At 48.1% G+C, this 25,048-nt stretch overlaps 2 protein-coding genes across 4 annotated transcripts in view; both read left to right on the forward strand.

Annotated features, from left to right (window-relative positions):
* The first annotated feature begins 592 nt into the window (after positions 1-592).
* LSM8 (LSM8 homolog, U6 small nuclear RNA associated) lies at positions 593-8,416 on the forward strand. Its single transcript, XM_078876440.1, has 4 exons — positions 593-697; positions 3,569-3,609; positions 4,978-5,105; positions 5,799-8,416. The coding sequence occupies exons 1-4, from the start codon at positions 667-669 to the stop codon at positions 5,887-5,889; spliced, it is 291 nt and encodes a 96-aa protein (XP_078732566.1). The 5' UTR covers positions 593-666; the 3' UTR covers positions 5,890-8,416.
* Positions 8,417-24,806: 16,390 nt separating this feature from the next.
* The window catches only part of LOC144947244 (protein kinase C delta type-like), a 98,529-nt gene continuing 98,287 nt past the window's right edge, over positions 24,807-25,048 (forward strand). For 2 of the 3 annotated variants that reach the window (XM_078876461.1, XM_078876463.1), the window contains exon 1: positions 24,807-24,939. The gene's annotated coding sequence lies outside the window, so the exon portion shown is untranslated. The remainder of the gene's footprint in view (positions 24,940-25,048) is intronic. The other variant, XM_078876462.1, reaches the window with a different exon arrangement.

Genomic DNA, 25,048 nt, shown 5'->3' on the forward strand with positions numbered 1-25,048 from the left:
ACCGCAGGAGGAATCCGATGAGCTATAACGATATTTTTCCAGTTGGGGTTGGTCAGAATGTTAACAACAGCAAACAATACAAAAACACGATAGGAGTGCAAAGTATAGGAAAAGTAAACAAAGCACTTTTAAAAAATATATGGAAATTAAACTAAATTTGTATCTTACCATATACACATTCGAATACAATAAAAAGTGTTCCTCGTGTTAGAACGTATTTAAGCACCGTTCAATACGGGCAACATTTTTATTTTATTTTATGTGTATTTGTTTGTGTTTCTCCCTTGCGATTGGACTTTGTAGGATGAACGTTGAGATTGATAAGGGGTCACCAATAAGGTCTGAATTGGTCTGTAATTGAATAAGCAGCACTGATAAGGGGTTGACGGGTATAGCATTGTGTTTGTTGTTGTAACGTCCTTACACCCCGTGCCCCTACTGAACAACCTGTGACAAACAGCTTCATAGCGCATCGGATTCCTCCTTCAATACAAGATTCAGAATTTTTTAAAACATAAACAATTCTCATCCCTTAGCAATATGGCGCTCGCCACGTGCGTCGCGCGACCGGGCTGACGTCACGGCCGCGTCACGGCGCGTCACGCCACGTGGGGTCACAGGGGTCGCGGTGCCGGGAGACGCGTGGTAGTGGAAGCAGCAGCTGTAATGGCCTCCGCTTTGGAGACGTACGTCAATCGTATCCTCATGCTCGCTGCTGCTGCTGTTGTTGTTGCTTCTCCTCCTCGCCCTCCTCTTGCGGGGAGACAGGGGGTGCACGTGGGGGGGGACAGGGAACGCGGGGACGATTGAGAGGGTAAAGGGGGTCGCATCGGAGTTCATCACAAAGAGCGCGGGTTGGAATAATTCGCCGTCGTTTGAGGGGTTTCGTTGCCTCTGCTTCGTTAACCCGCTCGCTGACCGGGCAGGGGTCAGCGAGGGGGTGGGGGGCGAGGGGATACTACTGCGACTATAGTCGGCTCTGTCCCGTGGTTGCCCGTCACCCGCCTGCTCACAGCCGGGGCTCGAACCCGGCTGTGGGCCTGGCAGAGCCTGGCAGGGGGCGGGGATGCGAAGAACGTAGAGCAGCTGTGGTGTGGGGTGTGGTGTGTTGTGGTGTGCAGTGGTGTGTTGTGGTGTGCTGAGGTGTGCTGTGGTGTAGTGTGGTGTGCAGTTGGGTGGTGTTGTTTGCTGTGGTGTGCTGTGTGTAGTGCTGTGGTGCAGTGTGTTGTGTTTTTGTGGTACTGTGTTGTGGTGTTGTGTGTTGTTGTGGTGCTGTGGTGTGTTGTGGTGTGCTGTGGTGTACTGTGGTGTGTGTTGTGTTGTGGTGCTGTGGTGTGGTGTACTATGAGGTGACCGAGACTCCTCGTAACCGCACGCAATACATCATTATAGACGCCTCGTGTGATCAGCCGGCGTACGGACAACTATTGAGAGGCGATGCTTGCGGATCGATGAGAAGATGAAATTGTCTGCGGGTTTTTGGAGAAACGACGATGTCCCTGTCAGCTTGGTGCAGAACTTGACTTGCCTCCGAGATGATATGTAGCAGTAACTTGGGGTACCGCATTCACGTCCCCAATATGCAGGCGCTGCAAGTGGCAGATTATCCCAGTAGCACAAGCGGCCACACGTGTGGCGGCCACACGCGTGGCGGCCACACGCGTGGCGGCCACACGCGTGGCGGCCACACGCGTGGCGGCCACACGCGTGGCGGCCACACGGGTGGCGGCCACACGGGTGGCGGCCACACGGGTGGCGGCCACACGGGTGGCGGCCACACGGGTGGCGGCCACACGGGTGGCGGCCACACGGGTGGCGGCCACACGGGTGGCGGCCACACGGGTGGCGGCCACACGGGTGGCGGCCACACGGGTGGCGGCCACACGGGTGGCGGCCACACGGGTGGCGGCCACACGGGTGGCGGCCACACGGGTGGCGGCCACACGGGTGGCGGCCACACGGGTGGCGGCCACACGGGTGGCGGCCACACGGGTGGCGGCCACACGGGTGGCGGCCACACGGGTGGCGGCCACACGGGTGGCGGCCACACGGGTGGCGGCCACACGGGTGGCGGCCACACGGGTGGCGGCCACACGGGTGGCGGCACTTTCAAGGGCCCCTGCACTTGCTCTATTACTATAGTACTATACCGTCTTAAAGTTTTACGAACGACGGGGTGTTTAAGGTTAGCGATTTGTCGTATTATCTGGGTGTATAGCAAATGGAAAAAAAACAATGACTTCACTGTGTAAGTTAAAAATGTATACTCTTTGATTTTTTCGGTAAAGTCACGTAGGTAAAAGTCAATAAAATAAATGAAAACAACACCTGATGAAGAAAGCTTGTGCTGTCTCCGAAACGTCGTGGTTTAATTTAGTTGTTTAAATTTAGTTTTCATTTATTTTATTGTTTTACCTACGTGACTTTACCGAAAAAAACAAAGAATACGAATCCTTGCAGTCACGAAAGCTTCAAATCTAGAATAAAAATGTATGTTTTGATATGTGTTTTTTTTTATTTAGGGCCCCTTTATAACATATGCTACAGGCCCCGCACTAGCTTCATCCGGCACAGAGGCACTGCGGCGTCCTCGTTGTGACGCGCCGGTAGAGCGAACGGTTGATGGCGAAACCACGTTGGCACGTTGGCTGCCACGAGGAAGTCTGGCATCATCCGATCTCGCGCAAAGGCCCGGTGCAGAGGGACAGGTTGGGCGATCTTGTGGTCTCCCCGTGTGAGTGTGTGTGCGTGTGTGGTAGAGGTCGCAACCGGGTACCCGATACCCGTACCCTACCCGATACCCGGCTACCCGTACCCAGTCGGGTACGGGTAGCCGTTTGCGACCCTGGTGCGGCCGGGTACGGGTAAGGAATCAAAACCCGTTTGCGACCTCTGCTGTGTGGTTGGTTTTGTTTACAGGTGTCCGCGTTGAGCGAAGGCATCATTCCGCGTTATAACGGAGCACGTTCCGCGTTGTACGAATATTGTTCCCTCATTTAATAACCGCGTTATAGCGAAATCGCGTTGTGTCCAACACCGGGCGTTGAGCGAGCGCTTGCCGTACCTATTCACCCGCCCTTCACGATTGTGTTGTACTATTGAAAACTGCATTGGCACGAAACCGGACACGATAAATGGGCGGTATGATTACGTTATTTCATATAACGTACTTATGTTGAACTTCTTTCGTACCGTACGTAGCCAACCGTGCTAATCGGAGGTGCGGGGGAAGGACAACATAAACACAAAAAGCAGTTCTAATGAAATTAGTTTTCAACTTCGATTTATAAGTGCACACAGCTCCCAGTGGCTTCTTCACATCTGGAAGGAAGAGCGTTCCAGACGGCCACAGAAGCGCATCCGAAAGTGCGCGATGCATTGACCGCTGCCTTTGTTCGATGGTCAGCCAAAAGCCGCCGCTGCGGAGGATTGTCGGAGTTGGCTTGACGCTTTATGTCCTGCCTTGATGCAGTTTTGTTAACACGTGGATTCACTTCGTTGCCAAGTCGAAAATGTGCAACTTACCCCTGGCTCCGCCAAGTTTGTCCTTAACTCTAGGATCCCACAGACACGGTCTCCGTCATCACTGCAGACGGGAGGATGATTGTGGTAAGCGGAGTTTGTGCTCGTTTTTTTTTAAATCTCGCTCGTCAAACGGTCCGCTAAGGAGTCTGCGCTTCCTGAGGAGAAAGCGCAGAAATCTGATGAAAATGTGTTCAAGTTTTGTCGTTGATTAAATATAATCCTGGAGTGCAGCGGCGGTGGCTACGCACGTGGCGTGTAATCCGCCACGGAGGGGAGGGTTGGCGGATCATGAACATGTTGCTTAAATAATCGCCATCTGTTTCCATCTGTATGGGCATAGAGTGTTGCCCCCTTGCACGCGCGCATGGGTTTTCTCGGGGTGCTCCAGTTTCCTTCCATTCGTATAACAATCGCGCGTATATTACGAGTCCATGAAGCCTGTCTTCGCCGGGAAAAAGTTTTCAATGAATAAGATTTTTGTTAACAATTGTTATCTACGATCAGACCACGAACAACTACTCCAAAAATGTGTTTTTCCGCAAAAAAAACAAAAATTGTTGATAGCTTGATTCAACTTCTTATATTTAAATACGTACCCATGGGAAACCACTCAATTTATAGATTCCGTTTTTTTAATGATAGAAAAAACTCATATTCACTAACTTAATAGTCTATGGGGGGAAGCTCTCCTATCTTTTACCGTTTTCGAATTATTCAGATTTGAACATCATAAAATGCGGATTTTTTTTATTGAAACGGAAAAATCTCAAAAACAATAAAAGATAGAACAATGTTTCTCGATTTAATTCTACTTGCTGTTTAACGCTCTTATCAACCGAAACAAAACGCAATCGTATATTTTCAACGGTTTCTGAATGACACCACGTGCACAAACATGTTTATGGGGCACTAAAAATCAAGATTTGGGGACGTTAAAATGTAAAAACCTCGTATTTTCATATCTTTCCTGTTGTTTGTGTCCTAAAAGCTACACGTGTACCACATTTTCAGCGTTCCACCTTGTCGGGAAGTACTCTAAGAGGTTTTTGAAACGGACATACAGATTAAGGTCTTTACTTATATAGAAGATTTCATGTGGTGCTGGGGGTGTGCGTGATATCGCGAGGAGATACACGAGACGATTCACCTGTGCGCACCAGCATTTCTAAAGCCCTACACTTACCCGTTGTATGGGATTCAGCAAACCAGCGACTAATGGATAATGCATTATAAGAAGTGATCAGCAGCAAAGGAAGATGCAGCAGCACTTAAGCCAAAGAGAGAGAGAGTGTGTTCATTGGTTTTTGGTTCTTTCGGTAAAGTCACGTAGAAGGGAAATAATAAATAAAATCAAGAGGATGGTGGTGGCGACGATGGTGAGCGAGCGACGGGTGTGAGTGTGGGGCGGTGATTGCTGGCGGACCGACCGGCGCTTGTGTGCGGCTGCGGCAGGGGACCCTCAAGGGCTTCGACCAGACCATCAACCTCATCCTGGACGAGAGCCACGAGCGCGTGTTCAGCTCGAGCCAGGGCGTGGAGCAGGTGGTGCTGGGCCTCTACATCGTGCGTGGAGACAACGTGTGAGTAGCCGCAACGCCGCGCACACACGACGCCACTTTTATACACACATAGACAAAGATCCACCGTGTAGCCTTAACGGACTGTAGGGGCAAGTGCTGTTAGCGAGCACCTTTAAAGGCCGGCACGGCACATGAGGGGGTGGGTGGCCAACACCATGCCCGGCCGCCTTTGTCTCCCTAGTGCGGCCGGGACGCTTCTTGAAAAAGATCCGCACAGCTCAGCGGGAACTTACCTGGCAAAATAAAAAATAGTTTAGGGGTATTTAGTTGAATGCATTCTTTCACACTGGCTGGGAAACACTTCCCCCCGTAGGTCACGGCGTATCATCCTTGCCGTTGCAGTGACCACTCGAGCTTGTCGCCTGACCCGTTCTGTGCAAACGCAGGTTCGATTTTGAGAGTGGGCGTTTGAGGGAGTGAACGAGGTTGCGTCCACTATTGGAACCTTTTGGCATCATCTGGTCCAACACCATGTGAGACTAGGCTCTAAGGAAAGCTGTCTCGGGTGTGGACCAATCAACTTCAAGGACAGTGCATACATTATCAGAGTTATGTTTTTTGTTTGCATTATGACTGCAGGTATTGTGGTCTATGCAAACATGACTCCTTGTAAAAAAAGGTGTCAGTTTTGTTGCCAGATAGAAGGGTAAAAAAAACAATTATCGAGGTTGCGTCCGTGTGCTGTGTGCGCAGGGCGGTGATTGGAGAGATTGATGACGACACGGACGGAGCGCTGGACTTGGGCAACATCCGCGCGGAGCCTCTCAACCCAATCATCCACTAGCCCTGTACCCCACCCCCCCCATTCCCTTCCATAACCCCTGACCCTATACACACGAAGATCCCCGTATAGCCTTTAACAGACTGATGGGGCTATAACTCTTTGGTCTGTTCGGTAAAGTCACGTAGGTAAAAATAAATGAATGAAAAAACAACGAAATTTTTCACTTATGCATTTTTACCTACGTGACTTTACCGAAAAAACCAAAGAGTATGAATCCTTGCAGTCACGAAAACTTCAAATCTAGAATAAATTATGGGGCTATACCCTATACACACACAGACAAAGATCCCCCCTATAGCCTTAACAGACCGATGGGGCTATACCCTATACACACACAGACAAAGATCCCCCAGTGTGTAGCCTTAACAGACCGTTGGGGCAAGTGCTGTTGGCGAGCACCTGCGAAGGCCGGCACGGCACACGACGGGGTGGGTGGCCAGCACCACGCCCGGCCGCCTTTGTCTCCCAAGTGGCGATGTCCCCACGTCGCGCGAGGCGCTCAATTGAAGCCGAGTCGACCGAGGATCGGTTCGGATAATCGTCACTGGTGCTGGCCATGAGCGGGAATCGAACTCTGGTGGCCAGGTTCGGTAGTGCAGCGCGCTAACCGCTACACCACCGCTCCCCACCGGATACACGGAGCACGCACGCACGCACACACACGCGCATTCTTAGCAAACCCTCGCACTCATTCTACACAAGACTCTCCTCGCATCCTCCTCGCCGGTCATCACTGCAGCCACACTCGCGCTGCCGCCCCCCCCCCCCTCCCCACAGCATCGCACGCTCGTCCCATTTGTCCGCTCACGTGGCTGTGAGCATCGGGAGCGGGGCGGGGAGGGGAGGCTCACGCGGAGATCTCTCCCCGCCCAGAGATCCGCCCCCGTCGCCCGCCACTCGTCGTGTTGTCGTTTTCATCATTTTCCCGGCCACGCTTTGGGATCGTGGGCAGAGGCGGCGTGCGGCCGTCCCGGGAAGTTGACCGTGCACGGCAGGCAGGGAGGAGACTCGCCTTGCGACCGAATGACCGTTTTCGTCGGTGCGCGGAAAAGCGCGGCGATCGACCAATCCCCGGTCCCGCGTTAAACGCGCGACAGGGAACAAACAAAAATACCGCGGTCTCAATTTTTGTATACGAATTTTTCTAAGGGGCATACAGCGCACACGGATGGCGTCAACGTGGAGAGTTAATGTCCGTCCTCAACCGTGAATACAAAACTCAATTTTGTCGTGGCAGGGAAGAAGAAAACGTCGCCGTTGATGGTCGAGTTTTGCCGGCCGCAGGAACGAACACCACGGCTGGTGGGCGGGCACGTGAACATCGCCTTTGGGAAGCGGTTTAGGTTGCGCAGAACAACTTGGGGTCTGCAACGCTTCTTGTTATTCCAGTTGTTGTCCATAATATACGGGGTTTTTTTTTGGGTTAGATCGCGTAAATATATAAATGTGTCGTTAAATCCGCCACCACCACCCGACACGGCCAACTAGTGAGGTTTGTCACGTAAACAGAACGTGGCCAATTCGTCACTAGCACAGCACGCCAGGTTTGTTGGCGTGCAAAGCCACAACATTTACAACCTGAGCACGACGTTTCGCCAGTAATTATAACGAGCTTCATCAGGCGACAAGCCAGTTTTTTTTTAAATTAGGAGCCTTTCATTCTCTCAAAGCCCTCGTCGTCGCCACTGCGCAGGCCGCGCGACTTGTTCGCGAGCGGATGCGGCGACGGACGCTCGACGTTCGAGGTCGCGAGGGCCAGAGCGGTCGACGTAGCCGGAGAGCGTTCGTCAAGCGTGGCGTGGGGAGTAGTCCGTACGACGATTCGTTCGACTCGGGACGTTTGGCGCAGAGTATGAAATGACCGCGGTGCGGTAAAGCGATTCCCACCGTGAGGCGGAATCTGTTGTGGGGAGGAAGGGCGACTGACGAGAAACCACGCCGCGCCCGCCCCCCCCTCCCATCGCAACGGAAACTTTTTGGCAACGCGCGAAAGTGTTGCGGCACTGCTTGTACGAACAGAACAAAAATCTCTCGGCCTTGTCCAAACCACCAGCTCGCAAAGAACTAAAACCTGCGGCCATGCTCGTCGGTGAGAACCACCGACTCGGAGCTCGGAAAATGTGGCTCCTCCCAACAGGCAGCAGCGGAACGACGACGTCAACCGTGGACCGGTTTCGCCTTCGACGAGACTCGTCAGCACAGCCCGCAAACGACAAAAAGGCCGCGTGTTGGCAGTTCTTTTGAGCTGGTGGTCTGGACGAGGCTAAGAGCTGTGATGATGCGTGCAGCGCTGGTCACCTTTGTGTTGGTCAATGTAGGTGTCGGCAGACTGCTTTGCTCTTGAGATATTCTGACTGCCCAAAGGTTTGCGTGTTATTTGCTAAGGCAGGCCTGCTACCAGGTGTGTTTTGAAATTAATTATATTTTTTTTAGACCTGTTATCCACGTTAACAAAAAGTACATTTGTGTTGTCTGGACATTTTAATTAATTTAGGGCTTTGTATTAAAGGTAGAAAAAAAAATCCCATTTAAATACTTTGCCGAGACTTTTGAAACTCCAGTGTGTGCGCGTGGCAATTGAAACACCAGTGTGTGTGTGTGTCAGTTGAAACACCAGTGTGTGTGTGTGTGTCAGTTGAAACACCAGTGTGTGTGTGTGTGTGTCAGTTGAAACACCAGTGTGTGTGTGTGTGTCAGTTGAAACACCAGTGTGTGTGTGTGTCAGTTGAAACACCAGTGTGTGTGTGTGTGTCAGTTGAAACACCAGTGTGTGTGTGTGTGTGTCAGTTGAAACACCAGTGTGTGTGTGTGTGTGTCAGTTGAAACACCAGTGTGTGTGTGTGTGTCAGTTGAAACACCAGTGTGTGTGTGTGTGTCAGTTGAAACACCAGTGTGTGTGTGTGTGTCAGTTGAAACACCAGTGTGTGTGTGTGTGTGTCAGTTGAAACACCAGTGTGTGTGTGTGTCAGTTGAAACACCAGTGTGTGTGTGTGTGTCAGTTGAAACACCAGTGTGTGTGTGTGTGTCAGTTGAAACACCAGTGTGTGTGTGTGTGTGTCAGTTGAAACACCAGTGTGTGTGTGTGTGTCAGTTGAAACACCAGTGTGTGTGTGTGTGTGTCAGTTGAAACACCAGTGTGTGTGTGTGTGTGTCAGTTGAAACACCAGTGTGTGTGTGTGTGTGTCAGTTGAAACACCAGTGTGTGTGTGTGTGTGTCAGTTGAAACACCAGTGTGTGTGTGTCAGTTGAAACACCAGTGTGTGTGTGTGTCAGTTGAAACACCAGTGTGTGTGTGTGTCAGTTGAAACACCAGTGTGTGTGTGTGTCAGTTGAAACACCAGTGTGTGTGTGTGTCAGTTGAAACACCAGTGTGTGTGTGTGTCAGTTGAAACACCAGTGTGTGTGCGCGTGGAGTAAAACGCGTGCGCTGCCTTACATACACATCGCAATCATCCCAAGCCCTCCTCCCCAACTTGCTTGATTCACCACAAGTTGATCGGCACAGCATTCACTCAACTCGGAGGAGGGGATGGCTCGCGATGCACGGGGGAACGACAGCCGGAAAGTGAATGCCCCAGGCCAGGCGAATTAGCCGGTGCCGAATTCCTCCCAAACTCTTGGAAGTCTTTACATTATGAGACCTCCTTTGACAGTAGCAAGATATAGTAATATGTTTTTATCCTTTTATCTGGCAACAAAACTGACACCTTTTTACAAGGGATCACGTTTGCATTAACCATAACACTTGCGGTCAAAATGCAAACAAAAAGACAACTCTGATAATATATGCACTGTCCTTGAAATTGATTGGTCCACAACCGAGACAGCTTTTCTTAGAGCCCAGTCTCACATGGTGTTGTACCAGATGACGCCAAAAGGCGCACAACTCAAAGACAACGCACCATCAGAGTATTGAGAGCTCGGGGTAAGCATTTACATTATGAGACCTACTTTGCCAGTAGCAAGATATAGTAATAGGTTTTTACCCTTTTAGCTGGCAACTCTGATAATGTACATTTTCAGATGTACATTTTCAGAGTTGTATTGCGACCCTGGTGCGGCCGGGTACGGGTAAGGAATCAAAACCCGTTTGCAACCTCTGATAGAGCGTCGCTGCCGCCGCTGTCTTCTGTGAATTGTTCGAACGAATCGATTAATGATGGTGTCGATGTAGTGGGTTGGTCGGTAGAGGGCAGTACAGCCCAATACATTGGACGGTGCGAGGCTTTGATGTCGAGTGGCATTCGCGAAATTCGCACGTGGCCATCCTGGTGGAGGGTCGGTCAAAGTCAGAGTTCTAGATTTGAAGCTTTCGTGACTGCAAGGATTCATACTCTTAGGGTTTTTTCGGTAAAGTCACGTAGGTAAAAATAAATAATACAAATAAAAGAAATAATAGTTTTTTTTTTAATAAATCACGGCGTTTCGGAGGCAACACAAGTCTCCGTCATCAGCTAAATTTACTGTATCACCTTGATACAGTAAATTTAGCTGTGACGGTCCCACCTGATGACGGAGGCTTGTGTTGCCTCCGAAACGTCGTGATATATTATTTGATTTCTATTATTTTTATTATTTATTTTTACCTACGTGACTTTACCGAAAAAACCGTACACCAACGCTGTGTGCAAAAATCCCAGTGGGATGCAAGTCAAACAACAACAACAACAATCACAAGACAACTTAGATTAAGGCCATCAGTCTAACTCTGTACTACAACAAACAAACATGGCTAAACCAAACAAACTGATCGAAAATCACCAAAATAAAGCCATGAAAGCAATGAAACAGTGATCATGGGAACTGATCATAGGAACTGGTCTGTCACTCTCACAAACCGCACCAAACCCAGAACTCCTTGCAGCTCTGCCCAGGAGTTTAATCTCCACGCCAGAGAGAGAGAGAGAGAGTCAAGGACCACGATCGCCACAGCGTCGTTTTCTACTTTGTCGGCCCCCTCTGCTACCTGAAACCACGCCATCCCACCATCAACAACAACAACAACCGCCATTCGCCACTAAGTGGCAGTGACGTCACCACGACGCTTGTGCCAGGCCAAGTGCACCTTGAGGCCACGTGAAGTGTCGAATGCCCGCTGGCAGGAGGTCACGGGGCAGACCCAGCAGGTGCCACGGGTCGACTGACTGAGATGACCGAGATGACTGGCTGATGCACCACCTGTGCCCCCTACTGTGCCAACTACCATCACCACCACCTCCACACTCGCATCTTTTTTTTTATCCATAATGGAGGTTGTTGGGTTAAATCGCGTAAATATATAAATGTGTCGTTAAAACCCGCCACCACCCGACACAGCCAACTAGTAAGGGTTGTCACGTAAACAGAACGTGGCCAATTCGTCACTAGTACAGCACAAATGTATAGTAGTGTAGTGTATAGTGTAGTATACTAGTACAGCAGTAGTGTATAGTTTAGTGTATAGTGTAGTATAGTACAGCACTAGTGTATAGTGTAGTGTATAGTGTAGTATACTAGTACAGCACTAGTGTATAGTGTAGTGTATAGTGTAGTGTATAGTGTAGTATACTATTACAGTAGTAGTGTATAGTGTAGTGTATAGTGTAGTACACTAGTACAGCACTAACCGGTGTGTTGGAGAGCCAAGCCACAACATTTACAATCTTGAGTACGACGTTTCGCCATTAATTACAACCAGCTTCATCAGGCGACAGCCAGATTTGTGGAGAAGTCTTACTGTTTCGTTCCCAAAAACCTCTGTTATGGATGATATTGGTCGCGAAAGCCTACGTGTTCAACTATTTTTTTTTATTTTACTTGAGCGCATCTCTCTGGGCTGGGCCTCACGTATCGGGGGGCAAGTGAGCATTGTGCGCGTTATAAATTAGCATTGTTATTATTATTAAAATTGATAAATTAATGGTTTGACGTTCTTCACCAAGTAACCGTCTTGTGTTCACATTCATTGCGGCTCTAGGAATATATATGCATTTTTTTAAACCGAATTATCGAATTAAAGGGCTCTTATTATTGTGTTTGCCAACTCCCCTGGGCCTTAGAAAAACACATTCCTACGGAGGGAGCTGGTAGGAACGTTGGGTTGCTCGGTCAATGGCCTGCAGGGTCAACGGCGGCGTGGTGTATTCCGCAAATATGCCCGACTGTGAGGGCGGGCACAAGCCGGCGTGAGTAGGTTAAACGTTGAGTTTTATAAGGGCACCACGAGGTGACCAGCCCCTCCCCACCCAGCCCCACCCCTCCCACCCCCCACCCAGCCCCACCCTCCCCACCCAGCCCCTCCCCACCCTACCCACCCAGCCCCTCCCCACCCTCCCCTCTCTACCCAGCCCCACCCCTTCCATTTTTGGATGCACGACGGACGGACGGACACAATAATCTCCTATTGGCTGGTGTAACCAGGAGGTTCCTACCTGTAAAAGTAACATCGCTCCTGGAGCCAGCCTCGCTGACGGCATTCAAACCCAAAAATATATATTTTTCCTGACCATAGGTGGCAGCAGCAGCAGCAGCATCATCATCCCTCCGAGAGGGTAAATTACAGCGGCGGTAAATTCTGCCCACCCCCCCGTTCGCATGCAGAGAGATACCAAGGTGGAGGCGAGGCCAATGCCGCAGGCACTTGGGAGGTAATTAACTGTGGTGTCGAGTTGCATTCGTATTGTAAATTAAAAAAAGGTAACATTTGGTTATGCTAATCATTCTTGAGATATTTAAAGTTGCAAAGGTCGTGTTTGGTTTTCTAAGTCTCCATCATCATCATCATCCTCACCAGCCATGATCAATCCACTGCTGCATCGGGGCTCTTGAAATCGCGGGTTTGTTTCTTTTATAGAATTCTAAAAAAAATGTCTCTTGTTGCCAAGCCCTGGACCGAGCCTGTTATTTTAAAGGTTAGTTTTACTCTCGTTTTCCGTTTCGTTATTCACGTGCTAAGTTTACCCATCCGTGTTGATTTTTCAGTTTTGTACCCCCATAATAATTGGCATTTGCTCTGGACAAATCGGTTGCCACCCAGATACAACAACACAACTACAATTACAGGGACTCCTCTACTTACGAACAATTTATGTTCCATAGGTCTGTTCGTAAGTCGGTTTGTTCGTAAGTCCCAACTTTGCTCCCGTCGATTCCAAACGCGTTGTATGGCGTGCACACTAAACACGGGGAATGGCTTTAAAAGTTGTATAATCTCCTGTAGATGTAGATGCAACCGGTTCTTCATGCTCTGCAGATGTAGATGCCACCACCGCCATCTATTGCGCGGGGCGATTGAACTCACGACTCTGGTTTGTTCGTATCTCTGAAAGTTCGTAAGTCGAATGCTCGCAAGTAGAGGGGTCCCTGCACACTGCTTTTTCTCCTGCCGTGCGTGCTACTCACTCCCCCTTGCCCCAATAACTCCTTCCATTTCTTGAGCCAACCTCACAGGCAACATTTCAAAATCATTCTATAGAGCCACGCGCGGTGGGACTTTCCACGTAACCACCCTACAGTTTTACAAAATATACGAATTGTTTAATGGAGCTAAGTCGGTGGTGTGACGTGTAACACACAACTGAAGGCACGGCCACCAATCCCATCCCGGATGAATGAGTCGGTTGTTCTCAGCGTGCCCTACGCTGTTTTATGACCGTTTATTGCCAAGAAAGGTGGACATTATGTTGAATATGAATCGCGGTTGACATTTCATGCTCGATTGAAGAGCCACTTAACGATTATGATAAAGATGTTGCCCACGAAAGCCGTGCAGGCGAGATGCTAACTGGCTTGCCATGGGACTCAGTATGGACCTGGTGATGTCCCGTTGTATATTTATATTCCGCGTGCCCCCCCGCCTCCACATTTAGAAACAACAAGCGCTTAAGCTTCAGAATCGTAATATTTAAACTGGAGGAATCTGATTAGCTAAAAAGCTTTTTTTTTCACAGATGTCCAGAAGGGGTGGGTACGAACGTTACAACAAGAAACGGTGCAACAACACGATTGTGGTGAAAAGTACAAGAAAGGTAAACAAATCACCCAAACATCAAATAAATAAAACGAAACCATCACCATTCTTACCAGGCAAAGCCCACTGAGGTATTCACTTATTGTTCAGAAGCGGGCCTGTCCACAAATGATAGCTCAACAAAGTGGCCCATCAATTGAACATTTATCGCACCTAAATAGTCTAAATAATCTGAATGCATGTTTATAAATGTGGAAGGAAAAACCGGAGGACCCGGAGAAAAAAAAATCCACGAGACCACGGAGAGAGAGACACGCAAACTCCAAATATACAACAGGCGTCAGTGTCCTCTACTCTCCCCCTAGGTCGACTCAGCCTCAAATGAGTACTTGGTGCATCGTGTAAATATCGCCACTAGGAAGACAAAGGCGGCTGGGCTTGGTGCTGGCCACCCACCCCCTCGTGTGCCGTGCGGCCTTAATAGGTTCTTGCTAACAGCACTTGCCCCCAACAGAATGTTAAGGCTACACGGGCGATCTTTGTCTTTGTTTTTGTTTCCTGGCGAGATAAGAGAAATGCAGAGGATGTGGTGAGCGACAGATCGAACTGTCGAGGAGAGATGACAGAAGGGAGATACAGGTGACAGAGATGTCACGACGGGAGAGATGTGTCGATCGAGAGACGTGGGGATGGGGACTGAATGGAAGTAGAGAGACAAAAAAACAAGATAAGCCAGTGAGAGATTAATTCGCTTTTTTGTTGTTTCGATTTGAATTCGAGGTGATGTTTGGTGCAGTCCTATTTTTTTTTTATGAATCCCTGGGTCCCTGAGTCAAGCCAATTGAGTTGACCTTGGTTTGAGTGTGCTAGATTTGAAGCTTTCGTGACTGCAGCTAATCTGGCTGTGACGGTCCCACCTGATGACGGAGACTTGTGTTGCCTCCGAAACGTCGTGATTTTTTTTATTTTATTTTCATTAATTTTGATGTTTTACCTACGTGACTTTACCGAAAAAACCTAAGAATAGAATTTGAGTGTGCTGTTTGTTTCTGCGTGGGGCCATATAAATATATTAGCTGTTGTACAGTGTCGCGAGATGAAGTTTCGCATGAACGTCGATATCGCCAGTGCGCTGTGCTAGTGACGAATTGGCCACGTTCTGTTTACGCGACAACCCTCACTCGTTGGCTGTGTCGGGTGGTGGCGGGTTTCAACGACACAACATTTATATATTCTTAGGTTTTTTCGATACAGCTATCGTGCTATGACTGTTCCACCTGAAGACGGAGGCTTGTGTTGCTTCCGAAACGTCGTGATTTTTTATTTTACTTTTATTAATTTTCATTTTTTTACCTACGTGACTTTACCGACAAAAACCTAAGAATATGAATCCTTGCAGTCACGAAAGCTTCAAATCTAAAACAACATTTATATATTTACGCGATCTAACCACCCCCCAAACCCCTCTGTTATGAACGTCGGGGGTTCTGTTATCAACGCCGTGCAGTGCATCGCTGCCACACAGCACCGCCACGTCACCTCGGTGGAAATCAATTCGTGCCACCGCCCGAACGAATACAACAACTGCCCGTTTTTCAGACCGTCCCGGGCCAAACCCGTGTCAGTTGTGAGTGGTTGTTCGGCCATACTTCACCACGGTGGTGAGTGGGATTTCGGCAAATGGGTGAGGGTGGGGTAGTTCCGATTCAGATATCACTTGCCACTGGGGTGGCAGCCAAAGGAAAGGACCACAACAACACAACAACCGCCATTCGACACTAAGTGGCGGTGACGTCACCACGACGCTTGTGCCAGGCCATGTGCACGTTGAGGCCACGTGAAGTGTCGAACACCAGCTGGCAGGAGGTCACGGGGCAGACCCAGGTGCCACGGGTCGACTGACTGTGATGACTGGCTGATGCACCACCTGTGCCCCCTACTGTGCCAACTTGCTGTGCTTTAGCCACCCGGCGCTCCGCTCGTTGTTGTGAGCGTCGCTCCTCCCCCCTCCGTTGTTGTTGGAGGGCGACTGCCTCCAACTGCCCAGTAGTAGAGTCCTTCACGAGCCTCCTCCACAGAGGCCGATCTTGACACCGCTGGTACCAGTCATCGGCAAGTCCACTCAGCTCCACGTCCTCCTGTACCACATCACTCCATCTCTTCTCTAGCCCGTGCCGCGCCCGTTTAGCCCCCTCGATCCGGCCGAACAAAGACAAAGATCCCCGTATAGCCTTAACAGACTGTTGGGACAAGTGCTGTTAGCGAGCACACACACACGGGTGCGCGGGAAAATTTTCAACCGCACATTTATTGATACGTTCGAGAACTCATGCGGGCCCGTTGAGAGATACGTAGGGGGGCTGTGGGTTTTGGCAAGGGGTGAGCAGTGATCAGTGAGGGTCTTGATTGAGGGCCCACCAAACCAAGACAGTTGAGAACCACTGAGCGAATGACATGGCATTGTGCTTCAGGTCACGTGCCACAATGGTGAGACGTTAACTAGCTCGCCTGGTATACAGGAGGTTGTGGGTTCAATCGCGACCCATGACGCCTGTTGCTGGATATTTGGGGTGTCTCTCTCTCTCCCCGTGTCATTTTTTTTCTCCGGGTCCTCCGGCTTATTCCCTCCACATTTAGAATCAGTATTTGTCTGCTGCTATAGATTTCCACATGATAAGCCTCCTCTTCGTTGAGAAATCATTTGTGGCGAGGTCGCTTCTGAAATAGAACTACCTGGTAAAATTGAATAAAAAATGTTTTTCAGGTCGTAAATGGCCAAAAAGGAAACGTAACATTGTGTATTATTCTTGGACCAGGTGGAGTGAGTCTGTTTTCCATCCGGGCTGTGTGGCATTTGTAACAAGAATCCCAAAAAATATAATCCCGTGAATTCTAATCATGACATTTGTTCTAACAGAGTGTTCCATCACACTGCGGACGCGGCCGAATATAGCGACGTGCTCGGTAACATTAAACCCTAAGCGGGATTATTAATGCAAGAAGCTTTATTGAGGCCTACGCGAGTCAAATTAGTCCCTGTGTCAATCCCACAGAGTATTCAATCACACTTTTGTTCCACACAGCAGCGGATTACTTACATTCTCGTTAGGAAAATGGAAATATAATTTTAAAAATTCAACCAGAATGACATTAAAGCAAGTACGGCACTCCATCTAATTTTGATGTCTGGGTTTTCTTAAATATATAGAATTTATGAACAGCAGTGCGTGTAATGCGGTATACACTACACGCTTCCTGACATTTTAAAAACATCCAAACAAAACTTATTAATGCTACACTCACACGTAGATCGCTGGACAACCACTTCACAGTCACGCCCAGTCCTGTGATGTAACATTTAAAGTTACACATCGATGGACTTGAATAACGACGCGCCTTAATTGTTGGTAAAATAAGATATAAAAAAAAAAATTTGTACAAATTTGCATAATTGTTGAGAATATAAAGTACAAGATAAATGGCCAGATCGCGCGTCTGAAATCTTTTCAGGAGGCTTCTTGTTAGCTCGCTTATTTCATAACTGTGCTTAACAACAATAACACCCTTTTGTACGTACATATGTACATTGAACTTCTTTCGCACCGTACGTAGCCAACCGCGCTTATCGGAGTTGCGGGGGTAAGGACAACATAGCTAAACACGTAAAGCTGTAAAAAAATATGTACATCGCCAGGTCTTGATTTTTTGGGGAAGCTGGCCATCTTTACGATGTAACGCGGTTCACACGGAGAAACAGTCGAATATATCGTTTGTTAGCCGTGCAATATTCCTTAAGGATCCTGCTGTACTCATTCTTTGCAATGCCTCTCTGCTCTGCTCACGCACCACGGATCTCCCGTGTACCAAATCGAAGTAAGCTCATGAAGCCTTGTTGCTAAGTGAGGTTGCTTAATTATCCATGATATAAAAATAATATAAATATTTTTTTTATTATTTCCCTTCTACGTGACTTTGCCGAAAGAACCAAGAATATGAATCCCTGCAGTCACGAAAGCTTTAAATCAAAAGATCATAACCATGATTATATTTTATTCGCAGTATTTCTATTTCACCCACTGAGCTACGAGCGCTTTGACCGGAGGCGACCTGGCCACACGTGATGAAAGCTCATCGCCGTGGCTGACATCATCACGCGTGGGAATGTATAGCAGCAGCGGCCAAATCATCTAAGCGCGCATTCCTTAACGTGGAGGGGATCAATAGAGGAGGTCGGAGAGAACAAAAAATCCACGCGACCACCACGGAAAAGGAAGAGAACTCCAAACTTACAACGCGATGGAAACCACGACCTCCTGCGCACGAGGCGAGGGAGATAACATTTTCATGCCACCAGGGCGCCCCGAGTATAAATACTGCGATGTATTTCAGTATGTTATCATCACCATGTGTCATATACAATCTCAATACGTTCGTTAATAAGAGTGTGTGGCTTTAATACATTTTTTTTTATGATAAGTCACATTACATGCAATGACCCTTCCTCGTAGCATATCATCTGGGCATGACCACCTGGATGTGAAATTATAGTTATTGCTCTGCGTCTACATCAGCCATACCAAAGAAGATTGCATGTACATGATATTACGATGTTATAATGCTTCATAATCTTACCTTATGAACGTCATTTTTTTGTCTGTCTGTATCGTCTGTCTGTCTGCGCACGCATATCCTTGCAACGCTTTTAGCGGACAAACCGGTGGGTTTACGTTTCAACAAAATGCACAGATACAACACACTAAGCCCCTGGACGAAAACGCGCTATTGGTTTTCCCCCTCGATCAAATGTAAACTAATACAATCGCACTTTATAACAATGAACGCTGATCGCGGCGCCAAAGCACGCATGCGCTAATAATAATATTCGGGCAAATCGCCCGATGATGCTGGATGCAATTACCGGCGAAACGTCGTTCTCAAATTGTAAATGTTGTGGATTCGCTCTCCAACACACAGGTGGGCTGAAGTAGTAAACTCATTGGCGCGTCTTATTCACGTGACAAATCCCTGACTTGCTGTGTCGGGGGGTTACGACACATTTGTACGTACGCGATATAACCCAAAAAGCTTGATACTGAACTATCATGATATAGCTATAATATTATAAGTTATATATTATAATTCGGATGGATATTTTTTTACACCATTGTCACATCGTATGCCAAGTATTTGCTTGCAGCATTTTGGCACGGAGAAAAAGCCCCCAAAATTCACGGGATTGAAATGTTTGTTCACAAACAGGGTTGACAGCCTCTTGCGATGGAAAATTCCGTTCCTGTGCTATAGTTACCGCAGATTGAATCAGAAATAAATAAACAAACATCTCTTTTTGGCCACCACAATGATCGTAAATTAGTTTTACCATCACGAGTCAATGTCGGGAAATCCCGCATTCCACTTGATGTAGAGAATACTCTATCTATACCTGTGCCATTCCCGATTACAACTTCAAATATAGATTACGGCAGAATCAGAATATTGATACTGTAGGATGAATCCGATGAGCTAGAAAGCTCTTTGTTCACAGATGCCCAGTTGGTGCACGGGGTAAGAACGTTACAACAACAAACATCACACAAACACGACACGAGTGCAAAGTACAAGAAATGTAAACAAATCGCACAAACAATTAAAACTAAACCATCCCCATACCACCAGACAAAGGCCAACTGAGGTATGAACTTCTTTTTCAAAAGCGACCTGGCTATCGCAAACGATAGCTCAGAAAAGTGGCCCATCGTTTTGACATTCATAGCACCAAAACAATCAAATTAAACCTCAACGCATGTTTCTAAATGCGGAGTTGCAACGTGACAACACTTTCACGGCTCACGCTTATATGTCCAGACGGTATCGATTTTCCCCTTCGCGTCAGGAGCATGCATCGCTTCAGTTTTGACATTAAAAGGGAAGGGCACACTTTAATAAAAAAATAAATAACAATAATTATTCTTTGGTTCTTTCGGTAAAGTCACGTATAAAGATAAAATAATAAATTAAATACTAGCATACGCCGTTTCGATTGCAACACTGTGATATCTGTCTACTTATATGTCTGTCTATATGTCTCTGCTTCTGTGTTTTATCTCTCTCTCTCAAATTTTGCATTCTCAGGAAGAACGTAATCAACCAGGTAGGGTGTTGACTGTTATGTTATCCGACTCTCTGTTGTATTACATTACATTTCTAAGTATACTAGATTTGTGTTTCTATTTCATTTGTACCTGATGATGATTGCTTGTGTTGCAATCGAAACGTCGTATGCTAGTATTGAATTTATTATTTTATCTTTATACGTGACTTTACCGAAAGAACCAAAGAGTAATTCCTGCAGTCACGAAAGCTACAAAATAACAATAATTATAACAATTAAACCGCTGCCAGGTTCCTCGTGACTTCATGGGACAAGTTGAAGGGGGTCACCCTTCGTCGCACGCATCGGACGTCGAGATCTCGAAGTAGAAACGACTTTGGTTGAACACCGAGCATGCAGGAGGGGCTTTCGCAGACCAATATTTTCCATAATAGAGGAGGTTTTTTTTGGGTTAGATCGCGTAGATATACAATGTGTCGTTAAACCCGCCATCGATTAGTAAGGTTTGTCACGTGAACAAAACGTGGCCAATTCGTTTACTAGTGCAGCACACCGGTGTGTTGGAGAGTAAAACCGCAACATTTAAGGCCACGAGATTTGTGAAAACCTGACTGACGCTTAATAATAATGATAGTTCAATTAATAACGCGCGCAAATTTGCGGATGTAATGGCCGCAACTCAGAGGCGCGGAGCCAAGCTCAGAGTCGCTCGAAAGCACGTGGTTGTAGAGGTGAGTTTTTAAGTGTCTCTTGAAGGAGGCGATTGAGGTGATGCTGCGAATGTGCAGAGGGATATCGTTCCAGACTGTTAGGGCTGCCACCGAGAAGCTGCGCTTGTAGATGGCAGTTGTAATTGCAGGCGAAACGTCGTACTCGAATTGTAAATGTTGCGTAACGATGACGTTTCTTCACCTGTAACGACTATATAACTATTTTTTTGATATATTTTATCCAAATTAGGCCCCACGGAGCTTTACAGCTTTTTTTTCACAACTGATACGCTAAACAAGTGGCTTATCATCATCATCGTCATCATCACGTGGGAATTTATAGCATGCAGCAGCCAAATAATCTAAACGCGCGACATCGATTCTAAATGCTAATGGGTCCGTGTCGTGTGACATCAGCAGACGTCGAGCTGACAAAGTCTAAACAACTCACGGTGGGACTTGTCTACACGGTCTCATTGACGCATGGCTGGCATTCCAGCAGCCTCACGCATCATCCACGTTGCGTAACGACGACGTCTATTCACCTGCAACTATTGCATAACCAACGTCAGCTTCCGTCTTCGAAACGTCGTGATTTAATGTATTTGTTTTATTTTTATTTTTGAACCTACGTGACTTTACCGAAAAAAAACAAAGAGTATGGATCCTTGCAGTCACGAAAACTTCAAATCTAAAAATAACCAACGTTGTTATATGTTACCCCAGTAAGGCCTCACTGAGCTAAAATCTTCTTGGTTCTTTCGGTAAAGTGACGTAGAAGGGAAGTAATAAAATAATAAAAATAAAACATAATAAATGAAAATAATATAATATTTTTATTATTTTATTACGTCCCTTCTACGTGACTTTACCGAAAGAACCAAGAAGATGAATTCCTGCAGTCACGAAAGCTTTAAATCGAAATTTGAGCTAAAATCGTTATTTTTTCAGAAGCGACCTGGCTATCACAACTGATAGCTCAACGAAGTTGATTATCATCATCATCATCACGTGGGATTGTATAACAGCAGCCAAGTACGCTAAACGCGGGGTGATGTTGATTCTAAATGTGGAGGGAATAAACCGGAGGGCCCGGAGAAAAATCCGACACCGCAAACTCGAAATATACAGCAGCAGGCGTCAAGGTCGTGGATCGAACCCATGACGTCCTGTATACCAGGCGAGGTAGTTAACATCTCCTAGCCACCGTGATGATGATGAGAGAGACACCGCAAACTCCAAATATACAGCAACAGGCGTCAGGGTCGGGATCGAACCCACGACGTCCTGTATACCAGGCGAGGGAGTTAACATCTCCTAGCCACCGTGATGATGATGAGAGACACCGCAAACTCCAAATATACAGCAGCAGGCGTCAGGGTCGGGATCGAACCCACGACGTCCTGTATACCAGGCGAGGTAGTTAACATCTCCTAGCCACCGTGGCGCCAAAGGGAGGCCCACATTTTTCCCTGGGGCTGCTCTTGGCACGCCGCACTGACGGTGACGTTTTTCCACATTGACGAATCCTAATTGGGGCTAAACCGGTCCTACAGTTGTCGATCGGTGCATCACTGCTGCCTCAATGCATTGCCTTGATGCTGAACTGAGATACGAGGGTCACAATGCACCTCTTGTGAATATTTGCATCATTCTCGAAGGCTGAGTGGTCCTTTTACACGTGTTATTGTGCATGTGTTTCGAAACTCACGGGGTTTTTTCGGGCCGGCACTTTTTTTCTTTGATGATGATGTTTCTTTCGTCATTTGCAAGAATGTTTTACCACATTTTCCACTGTGGCCCTAAACCCTCAGACATATTCTTCGGTCAGCCTGTGATCTGTCAAAACTGTACAGTTTACTCCACGCTGAACCGTCATGAGGTTCCACACAAAATCGCGATTGGATCTCGCTACTGATCAATTAATGCCACTCGAACACTGCAAACGCCAATTCGTGAACTGTCCGGGTCAAACCCTTGCAGGTGGCAAACCCTGGATAATAATACATCTACAGGAGTTGCTTTCCTACCGAGGGCCCCTTTTGTGAATTGTTGCAACATTTGACCCTTTTCACGAATTCATGTGCGCAAGTACATCCCACTGTTGAATGGATGCTGGTCGGGCGCGGGTTGGTGACGGCGGGTAGCATAGAAAGCACAGTACAACAAATGGATTTTTTTGCAGCTGAGCTCTCTGACGGCAACGGCCGTCACGATGCGTCTTCTTACACATCACGGCTGTAAATTGATAAAATGAGATTCAAAAAAATATCTCAACACAAACATCGCTCGCGCGCGTGTTCTCCAGGTTCCATATTATTTTGATGGAGTGGAACGTTGCGGATAAGGACTCGGCATTTATTAATCTCCTAAAACGCCACCGCGTCTCTTAAATGCCAACAGGAAAGTAGGAAACGCAGCGAGGCAACAGGAGGCGACGCGTATGTGATGCTCATTTTAAGAGGACACGGGAGACACTTTAAAGACAATGTGTTCGCGTTCGTGTGTATTGTCACGTACTTCACCGTGTATGGACAATTATAAAGGCTCTTCAGAATGAACTAGAAGCATCATAAATGGGGCTTTTAAGGGAGGAGCACTTTAATATTTCACAAGATGAGAATTACAAACGTGTTACGGTTAGCAGCAAGGGTACACAACACAACAACATTTATACCAATGTATAAGAATACATTACTGGAACCATAATCTTTGGATATTCCGGTAAAGTCACGTAGGTGAAAATCTAAATAATAAAATAAAAATGAAAATAACTAAATTAAATCACGACGTTTCGGGTGCAACACAAGCGTCCGTCATCAGGTGATTTAACTTAGTTATTTTCATTTGTATTTTATTATTATTTCTATCCTTTCATCGGTTGCATAACGCTGTGTGGAAGCTACCTGGTCTGTCGCTCCGCACGAAGCTTCGGGTCTTCTCGGCCACAGTCATTCCCTCCCTTCTCTACGCTTGCGAAACGTGGACCCCCCTAATGGAGCATCTTCACCGGTTGGAAACATTTAGGCTGGCCTGCCTACGATCCATCATGGGTTTAACCAGGCTGGATTTTGTGAGGAGCTCACAAATCCTTGAAAGATCTGGGCAAAGTCCCATCGGTGAGCTCCTCCGGCAGGCAAGGCTGCGTTGGCTGGGTCATGTAGCCCGCATGCCCAGCCACCGCATAGCCAAGCAGCTTCTGATTAGCCGGATCGAGGGGGCTTAACGGACGCGGCACGGGCTAGAGAAGAGATGGAGTGATGTGGTACAGGAGGACGTGGAGCTGAGTGGACTTGCCGACGACTGGTACCAGCGGTGTCAAGATCGGCCTCAGTGGAGGAGGCTCGTGAAGGACGCTACTAGGCAGTTGGAGGCAGTCGCCCTCCAACAACAACGGAGGGCGGAGGAGCGACGCTCACAACAACGAGCCGAGCGCCGGGTGGCTAAAGCACAGCAAGTTGGCACAGTAGGGGGCACACAGGTGGTGCATCAGCCAGTCATCTCGGTCATCTCGGTCAGTCGACCCATGGCATCTGGGTTTGCCCCGTGACCTCCTGCCAGCGGGCGTTCGACACTTCACGTGGCCTCAAGGTGCACATGGCCTGGCACAAGCGTCGTGGTGACGTCACCGCCACTTAGTGGCGAATGGCGGTTGTTGTTGTCTGTGTGTGTGTCTGTGTGTGTGGGGAGCGGTAGTGTAGCGCTTAGCGCACTGCGCTATGAACCTGACGACGCGGGTTCGATTCCAGCTCACGGCCAACACCGGTGACGATTATCTGAACCGGTCCTGGGCCCTCCCCTAGGTCGACTCAGCCTCAAGTGAGTACCTGGTGCGTTGTGTAAATAACACCACCAGGGAGACAAAGGCGGCCGGGCGTGTTGCTGGCCATATCCTTTGTTTCTTTCGGCAAAGAACCAACGAGTATGGATCCCTGCAGTCACGAAAGCTTCAAATCTAAATTTGACCATACTTCACCACTAGGGTCAATGCGTCGTCGGTGCAGGCAGGGGGCGCGTGCGCGCGCGCGCGCGCACGTTGTGACGTGTGGGCGGGGCCTCCGTGTTGTTGTATCCCTCCGCGGGAGCGACCCGCCGGCACAGCCCCCACCCACCCCCTCCTCCCCCCTCCCTCCGCCGTTGGTGGCGCGTGGCGGTGAAGAGGCGTCGCGTGTCCCTGCAGGAAAGTTACTTTGAGAGCTCCGCAAGGGAGGCAGCAGCAGGCGTCAAGGCACCGGGGGAGACGCGGATACTCGACCCAGCTGGACCCCTGGCACGGTGTGGTGAGCCGAGAACCACACACACCAACACTTACACACACACACCAACACTTACACACACACACACCGACACACACACACCGACACACACTCACACACACCTACACTTACA

This window comes from Lampetra fluviatilis, chromosome 44 (assembly GCF_964198595.1).
Source record: "Lampetra fluviatilis chromosome 44, kcLamFluv1.1, whole genome shotgun sequence".
NCBI classification, from domain to species: domain Eukaryota; kingdom Metazoa; phylum Chordata; class Hyperoartia; order Petromyzontiformes; family Petromyzontidae; genus Lampetra; species Lampetra fluviatilis.